The sequence below is a fragment of the Mirounga leonina genome, unplaced genomic scaffold (genome assembly GCF_011800145.1).
Source record: "Mirounga leonina isolate KUSES-001 unplaced genomic scaffold, KU_Mleo_1.0 Mir_126, whole genome shotgun sequence".
NCBI lineage: Eukaryota > Metazoa > Chordata > Mammalia > Carnivora > Phocidae > Mirounga > Mirounga leonina.
This window is the reverse complement of record NW_023270314.1, coordinates 340,227-349,098: the sequence shown is the minus strand read 5'-3', so window position 1 is coordinate 349,098 and position 8,872 is coordinate 340,227. Positions and strand designations below refer to the sequence as shown.

At 37.5% G+C, this 8,872-nt stretch overlaps 1 protein-coding gene across 1 annotated transcript in view; it reads left to right on the top strand.

The window, feature by feature from the left end:
- TMTC2 (transmembrane O-mannosyltransferase targeting cadherins 2) overlaps nucleotides 1–4,030 on the top strand; it is a 392,764-nt gene extending 388,734 nt beyond the window's left edge. Inside the window, exon 12 of the mRNA XM_035002054.1 lies at nucleotides 2,323–4,030. Within this exon, the coding sequence (XP_034857945.1) occupies nucleotides 2,323–2,502 (180 nt within the window). The 3' untranslated portion in view covers nucleotides 2,503–4,030. The remainder of the gene's footprint in view (nucleotides 1–2,322) is intronic.
- Nucleotides 4,031–8,872: the final 4,842 nt, after the last annotated feature.

The window sequence follows — 8,872 nt, the reverse complement described above, 5'->3', positions numbered from 1 at the left end:
TTTTCTTTTTCTTTTTTTTTTTTTTAGATTTTATTTATTTATTTGAGAGAGAGAGAAAGAGAGAGAGCACGAGAGGGAAGAGGGTCAGAGGGAGAAGCAGACTCCCTGCTCAGCAGGGAGCCTGCTGTAGGACCGGATCCAGGGACTCCAGGATCACGACCTGAGCCGAAGGCAGTCGCTTAACCAACTGAGCCGCCCAGGCACCCCTAGAGTGGTTTTGATAATCCCCTTGAATGGTAATTATAGTGAGGCACAGATACTTTGATAATAAAGTGATTCAAGAAATAATGACTATCCCACAGAGCCATTTGGTTTCTCTCAGCCCCCGTCCCTCTCCAACCATGGTCCTCCCTCCCCATATCCGCTCTTCCCACTCAGGAGAGCGGAAGTCTGAACATTTTATCTACTTAGCATCTCTAGTAATTTGGGCTGTGAATGCACTTTGCCATCAATTTAGTAGCTGTTTATTGATAGTTGTGCTAAGCTCTGTGAGGGAATGTAATTCAGAAATGTGTCTAGGCTTCAAGAAACTCAAGATAATAATGGGCAGAATGATAACAAAGTTCTTTTGGGAAGATAGAGGAGGTGTCATTTTAGGTTCCCAGGGTGGAGCTTCGTGGTACATGTAATTTAGAGCTATGTTTATTTGGATTGGGGCTTAAAATTAGAAATTGACCATCTGTATTTTCCTTGATAAGCATGGAGTCATCCTGACCAAAAGGTTTTTGAAGGTCAGGAATAGCTTACATTTGCAACATTATTTCTGGAAAAGAAAAAAAGGATGTAGAAAAGTTTGAAAATAATGCCCTGTAGTTGAGGACTTAAGAGAATTTTGCTATACACCCAGAGACATATTATGTAGCCATTGAAATAAATATTATAAAGTATGTATAACAGCATAAAAATCATAAACATATACCTCAAGCAGAATAAAAGGAGGAAAAGTATGATAGGGGACCTCACCAAGGTCACAGTCGGTGGTTGAGCAAGAATTCAAATCTAGACCTCTTAAAATCTAAATCTGATCATCTCTTTCCAGTTGGTTTATTCTGAGCTATTCAACCCTGCCCCCAGCATTGTTTTCGGTTCAGAAATAATTGTTTTTACAGTAAAGAGTGGAGTCACATGAATTCAGCTGAAAAATGCATGCATTTTGTGAAAATACTAAATTGTAAAAATAATTGTGAATTACTTTACACTGCATCACAGAGTTGCCAGGACAATTAATAGTTGACACCATCTGTAAAATGAAAACACAATCTTAGCATAAACATTTTTAGTTTTATCTGATATTTGAAATATGCATTTGTGTAACTGCCAAAACATTAGCTGCTCTGTGTTAGCCAGAAAGTTCCAGCGACAAGACCAGAGCAGAACAGCCTTTATTTGTAGATAGCAAGCAAAGTATTTTTTCCTTTGGGAAAGACTTCTGTTGTTGTTAACTAATGTCTGAGAATTTAGGGATGGAGACCCTTGTATTAAATTAATGGTACATAACTCATTTTTTTTTTAACTTGGCCTTTCAGACGATAACTTTGTATTGCAAATATCACCCGTTACAAAAAATTTTGTGTTCGAGAATCACAACTACTTTTAAACAAATAATATAAAACGTTTCTTACAGAGGTTACATTTTTCTGCACTACATTGTATCTTTTAGTATGTTTTTACTTTGCTGTATTTATAATAAACATTCACCATTAGAAGTTTAAAAAATTGACTTGAAAATGAGAGCTTTGTCTCATTAAACTACTTGGATTCGATTTGGAAAAGGTGTTAGTGGTTACATTTGAATTTTTTTTCAGGGCTTTTACCCTGAAAGCATCAGTAAAATTTTACAATTTTTTAACTTATTTACTTATGTTTGCCTAAATAGCCTGGAATATTGCTAAGGAGAAGAAACAAAGAGTGGGTGGACGTAGATTTGTCAACTTTTCCAACTTAATATTTCTTGGCATTGAGTTGAAAAAAGAAAGTTTAGTTCTCTCTGAAAATGTAGGACTTTTAACTTTTTTCTTAGGAAAGTACAGTCTGACTAGGTTACTAGGTTTTCGTATGTAACCTATGCTTTCTCATTAAAGAAGAATTATTTTTCTAGCTGCCTGCCCTATTTAACGCACAAAGTACACCAGCTGTTTGAAAACTTTTTTTTTTTTCTTCCTAGTTATCTTGGTCTGTTTGTATAAATTGCTAAATTGCTTCCATAAAATGCCTCCAGACATAAGGCAATCATTTGCAGAAGTGGATGAAGATTTTTGTCTTCCATGAAGGAAAGCTTGAAACAAGCCTCTTAATCATTGTCCTCCTTCTCTCTGGTTCCAGTATCCGGCAGCTCTGATGAACCTGGGGGCTATTCTCCATCTCAATGGCCGACTCCAAAAGGCTGAGGCCAACTACCTGCGGGCGCTGCAGCTCAAGCCGGATGACGTCATCACGCAGTCCAATCTCCGCAAACTGTGGAACATCATGGAAAAGCAAGGCTTAAAGACTTCCAAGACCTGACACTGGAGGGCAGTACCTTGCCCTCCTCCATATTTGAAAGCTGGCTTCATTAAGGAACAGAGCTTCCCAGCAGGGCTATGACAAGAGCTAGTATGGACTTCAGGACGGGGGGCAGAGGTCACTGAGGTCACTGCCACTTCTGGGAGTATTCACTTTGCTGTTGGCACAGCCGTTAACACCAAAAAGGGGAACATTGGAAACCTCCTGAAGGATGTAATTGTTACCCATAGAACTGTAAACCGGAGCACTTAAAACAGAATCTTATGGCATTGGGGGGTGGGGGTGGGGGGACAGGGAGGGAATCTAAGTTACAAATTTTGCTCATTTTTGAAATCTAATTTAGAAATTATATTGTTCCTTAAACACTGTGAGAGGAAGTCAGAGTGTCTATTCAGCCCTGGTAGACTATTAAGATCAAGTGTTAATAGGGAGTGAGTGATTCAAGGGTGGTGTGAATCCCAGTGAGCTGGCTGGTTGTCCTGACGCTGCTGTCTTCCCTCTTTGGGACAGCCTGCTTATCAGTTTCTGAAACTTAGGGGGGGGGGGTTTTTTTTTTTAAGTACGTAAGGATCTGTCAGACTCTATAGTTGTTTCCTGACTAGTGCACATAACATTTTATGATTTGGATATCACAGTCTTCATTTCTTTTGGACAGCATTTGCTTTTCATGTTCTGAGCTGAGCTAACCACGTTTCACACTGGTGTCATGGGGGGTTGGGGAGACCATATACGTGTCGGCAGGCATTTTTTATTTTAATGTCGCTAACATATTCCCCCAAATTGCCTAGGCTTTTGAAATGGCTCTTTCTGGCTAATGTGCATGCTTATATAAGGATTACATCTAAAGAGCTTAAAAGTGTTCTAGTTCCGATAACTAACCAGCAGCTATTAGACAAAAGGGAAGATGCTATGAGCTTCCCAGATGTTACTGATTAAAAAACAAAGTCTGCGCAAAGGAGTGTATAATAACGGTTGCCAATGATTTTATATTTTGGGAAGGGTTGGTATAAGATACTAATCACTTTCTGATAGGTTCCTAAACAGCAATGCTGATGTTTTTAAGGAATTATTTTTACTGTGTTTTACTCTTCCTAAAAGACATCAGAAATGACTTATTTTAAGCGATAGTAGAGTATAGCATCATCAGTCTGTGTTTCTAGGTCTTCTGCTAAGTGCTTTTCACAGCTGAAAACTAATTTTCACTAGCATAATGGTATTTTATTTCTTTACCTGTTAGTAACCACTTCAGTGATCATTACATAAGTAAAAATGAAGTAGAGGAAAACATTTATTGAACATTCTTTAGACTTGCAAACTTTGCTACTAAAAATTAACTTTACGAAAAAAAAAAGTTCACTATCAACTTCTTCATAGAGAAAGTAGCTATAGAGTACCCTACATATTTATTTATTTATTATTCTACCATAGCAAAATAACAAAACAAAACTTGATTCATTAAGTCAGTTCTTTGCAACTGAAAATTCGCTTTCCCTCCTTTCTTTTAACACTTCATGTAAATATTGGTCAGCATCCCCACTAAAAGGAAGCTGGACATACAAATGCATCATATTATGTTTTCTCCATATCTTATATGTTTTGCTACATATCTGAATAAAGTGGGATAAAGGATTTAAAGTAGTGTTCCTACGGCATTAGTGTTTTTGTGAGAAGGGCAGATGTAGTGAGAGAGGTTTGTTGATGGCATTAATAAGAAGGCCCTCCCCTCCTAATGTGTATATTATTTTGTAAACATTTCATTGAAGGGGCCAAAAGTTAAATTATAACTAAATCACTGTGTTTTCAGAATGATATTTAACATTTAACAACAGCAAACCCATGGTCAAACCAAAATGTGGGTTGAAGTGTATTTTTCATCTTCTAGTGCATTGGCAATTGCTAAAAAAAAAAAATAAGTAAATAAGGAATTTAATATAAGGATATAGAGATAAATTCAATGTCTAACATTTTTATTTATTTAAATAGTTATTGACCTATGATGACTTCCTAGTCTTAACATTTTATGTCTTTTTGTTGTTAATGTTCTTCCTTTCAGACACTTGGTTCTTAATAGGTTCACTGATTGCGCACAGTAGAGGCACTTCATGTTGACCCAGTTCCCAAGTAGCATTAATAATTGGGCCTGTGTCATAAAATGCATGGATCTTTAATAGCTAAATGTCCCTGACACCTTTCACTACAGGGCTGGGCTTAGTAACTGACCAACTTGGGGGGAGGTGGGTGGGGGGTTGCTAAAGAACACGGTCAAAAAATGTCTCCGCTCAGGGATTTATGGTGGATTATTGCAGACAGTGCTAAAAATATAGAGCACAAGACAAGTTTACTAAATTAAAGTTTTATTTTTTGAGAAACTGTTATTTGTATAAATTATCAAGATTTGTAGGCTTTCCTTTTGTAGAAATAATTGTTTTATGTGCCAGAGAATTTCAATTTTGTTTTCAACAATAAAGCATTGATAACAAATATGTCGTGTAAGCCTTTTTTAAAATCTTCTACAGCAGCAACACTTAACGCTCTTGTGGATTTTAACAGAAATTGGAAAAAGTATTTAAAAGATAGGGATTGAGAAGCAAACAGAGACACATCAAGGCTAATGTATAACTAATGATAATTAATTTGTAATATAATAATATTAAGGGCTGCCTATAACATCAGATTTGCCACTTTCCAAAAATGATGACATAATTTTTGCTTTGTTTTATTGATGAACTGTAGAAAAGTGTTAGGAAATAGCCCAAGCACATTTGGTCATTTGGTTAAAATGGTCATATTTAGGGGCGCCCAGGTGGCTCAGTCGGTTACGCAACTGCCCTTCAGCTCAGGTCATGATCTCTGGGTCCTGGGATTGAGCCCCCCGTCAGGCTCCCTGCTCAATGGGGAGCCTGCTTCTCCCTCTCCCCCTCCCCACCCACACCTGTGCTCTCTCTCACTCTCTATCTCAGTAAATAAAATCTTTTAAAAAAATGTTCGTATTTAGAAGACCCTTATTCTCTCGTCCTGATCCTGGAAGAAAGTACAACCCTATTCTGTTGAGAGACATAGGTATGGCACATTCAGGTATCAGTTATAAGAAAACCTTGCATCCTAGACAAGGTGCAAATTGGCAGAAAATTTGATCAGCTTGTTAAAATTGTCATTACATAATAACATAATTACATATTGTCTAATTCCTTTATTAAGGATAAAATTTGGGGTGCCTGGGTGGCTCCGTTGGTTAAGTGCCTGGCCTCAGCTCAGGTCATGATCCCTGGGCTCCACCCCCATGTCAGGCTTCCTGCTGAGCAGGGAGTCTACTTGTCCCTTTTCCTCTGTCCCTCCCGCTGTTGGTGCATGCACGCTCTCTCTCTCTTTCAAATAAAATCTTTTTTTAGCTATAAGGATTTTACTTTTAAACATCATATGGATGTGCAAGGTTATATTCCAGCTTGATAGTTAAGAAAACCGGGGTTCAGAGGTATGAAATAACTTGCCCAGGTTATAAAGCTAGCAAGCAGCAAGCCTGTCCCCATGGTGTCCCATGCTCCTATGTCCTGTGTCATGTGAGCACTCAGGCTCTGAACCCAAGTGCAGAGATGAGGTTTCTCATCCGCCTTGGCATTTGTCTAGCTCTTCCATCTTCCACAAATCATATTCTCTACCTCTCACACTGCAGATGACCAAGAAGATTGAAGAAAGTTGCTGTGCTCTGAATGTTTATGTCCCCCCAAAATTCATATGTCCCACAGTGCTCACCATAGCACATACCCTGCCCAATGTCCATCACCCAGCCACCCCATCTTTCCACTCGCCTCTACTTCAGCAACCATAGTTTTAACCTGGATTGAAAGCACTCTACTCTGAAACTGTAAGGGCAAGGGCTGTGTCTTTCCTTTTCAGCACGGTTTCTTCCGCCTGGCACACTGTTGCTGAGTAGGACATAAAATACACTATAAATGAAAGAATTCCATCTATTATTTGCTCATGATCAGCCTGATATATATATATTTTTTAAATCACTTTCTCTAAAAAGTTGAGATTGGGGCTTCAGTAACTCTTTTCATTTGATATTTTCACCTTAGGGCTGCATTTTCTCATGTGTATGTACATTTCTAGTACAAAGAAAGGAAATGCATCTAAGCCTTGGTTATTTTTGCTATTACAAGGGAGGAAACTAGGTTGCAAGGGATAATTTAAGAATGAAAATGCTTCTAATTGATTTGTAAGTACCTTTGGAATATAAATTTCTACTTCATTTAAATATTGTCAATATTACAGAATTTGCTTCCTACTATTTAAAACTAGTGGGTATTGTAAGAAAACTTGGGTTAAGCATTGGACCTGCCACATACTGGAAGGAAAGAACAAGCTGAAATGGCCATGCAATTGTACTCACTCTATTACACTGAGTTTTGCTGTAGAGGAAGATGCATGTGTATGAGGACTTGAACCTTTCTTGCTGTGTCATTTTGGGTGGTCTTCCTGCAGGATGTAATCAGAGAGGACTTTGAGTTGGCTTTCATTCCATCTGCCACTTCACCACATACTGGCCTTCTGCTGTTATTTGTAGAACTTTGAGATGGGTTTCTCCCCGTGAAGCACTGCTGGGATTTGAAGTTCCATTAATTTGAAATTTCTGTAACATTTTTCTTCTAAGTTTTTCAAAACGTTTCCTCAACTTTTTACAGCTGCTTTCTGATGTTATTCTGTTATTCATCTACTTCCAAAGAGTGGATAGAGGAGCTTTTGTTTGGCAAGAAAATTGTTGGATCGAATAAAAAGTTGCAAATATGTGAGACAACTTGATGGGGTCATTAATAAATACCTAGAGTGATCTAAGAAGTTAATATAGTATCTGAAATGGTGTTTGGGAAAAGTTGCTAGAGATCCTAAAAGGAGAAAGTCAAGGTAGAAAAAGAAAGGATAGACACATGGAGAATTGACTATTAATTGCCACTGGAAATAATTAAATTTTTGCCATTGAGGTGGAAGATCTGATTAGAACAGTTTGAGATTGTCCTTTTTGGTTGCCCAATAATGTCTCACTGTATTGCAGGGGGAAAATAGTGTTACAAATAAGAGAGTGGTTTACAATACAACCACAGGAGAGGCTGAAAAAATGTTCAGCCAGTCGAAGTCTAGGCCAGAACTGGTTATCTATTCTGATCTGAAATACATTGAATTTTTCTCCTGCCTCCTTTGGATTTGACAGGAACTGCACTCATTCAAGACAAAGCTGTCAGCCATTCTCCAGTCGGATGGAGAGAATAGAGTTCTATGTTTCAAATAATAGCTCAAGACTTCTAGAAATTCTTTTTCAAATAATTTCTATCATGTCTCTTCCTTTTCCACCTTAGAAGACTCAAAGTGAAATAACTCCTCTGAGAACTTTCTTTTGGTAATATCATGGAGCAGCTAGAGACTATAATGCAGTTGTCAAAACTGTGTACTGAGAAATCAAGCAACTTAATTTGTTTTCAAAAATACCAAAAATCTCATAAAAGTATTAAAATGCCTTTCGTGTCTGGATACTTCCCTTGTATATTGTAAAAGATCATTTATTACCAGAAAATCAGGATTGGCGAGGAAGGAGAGAGATGAGTAAGCGTGTGAGCAGAAATGAGTGATTACCTTTGATTTTCCTGTAGGCCCTTTTGTTCTCATCTCCTTTAGCGAGTAATGGCCATATTGACTCTACCAATAATAATTAGCTTTTTAACTCTGCAGACATCAACTTATTAAATTACATAGAGCCAATTAATAATCTCAATACATTTTTGTTTTTTAATTCTCTTTGCACAATTTTAAACATGTTGTTATGCTTAATGTTTGTCTACTTTATGTTTCCTTTGCAATAGGCTACTTTTCTGTAAATGCGCCTTGCCTATACTTTATGATAATGACAATTTGGGAAATTTTCCTGGAATTACAGTGTTTCAAAGTATATTTTTAGAAATCTGTCCTATGCCACCAAATATTTAGATGTTACTACATCCTATTAACATTTAATTGAATATTTTTATATTAAATGATATGGAAGAGTACATCAATATCATATTTTATTATATCCCATTAGGTATAACTCTCCCAATTGCCCTGTCAATGCTATTTATAAAATGTGAATATACCAGCAAAGGCTATCTCATTCTACAAAGTAAGTCAAGGAAATTTGGGTAATTGTTTGGACTTGTATTTGTTCCAAAATTTGGCTCTGTGAATGATGCAGAAGATGAGTTGGCCTGCTGCTATTTCTCAGGTGGCCACAAAGTGATACTCACAGAAATGCCAGTAGTGACAGCAGTGAGGAAGAGAGAACTCTGGATTTGACCTCTGCACTTGACAAGGGAAAGAGCTATAGTTTGGGGCAGTCAGAGGA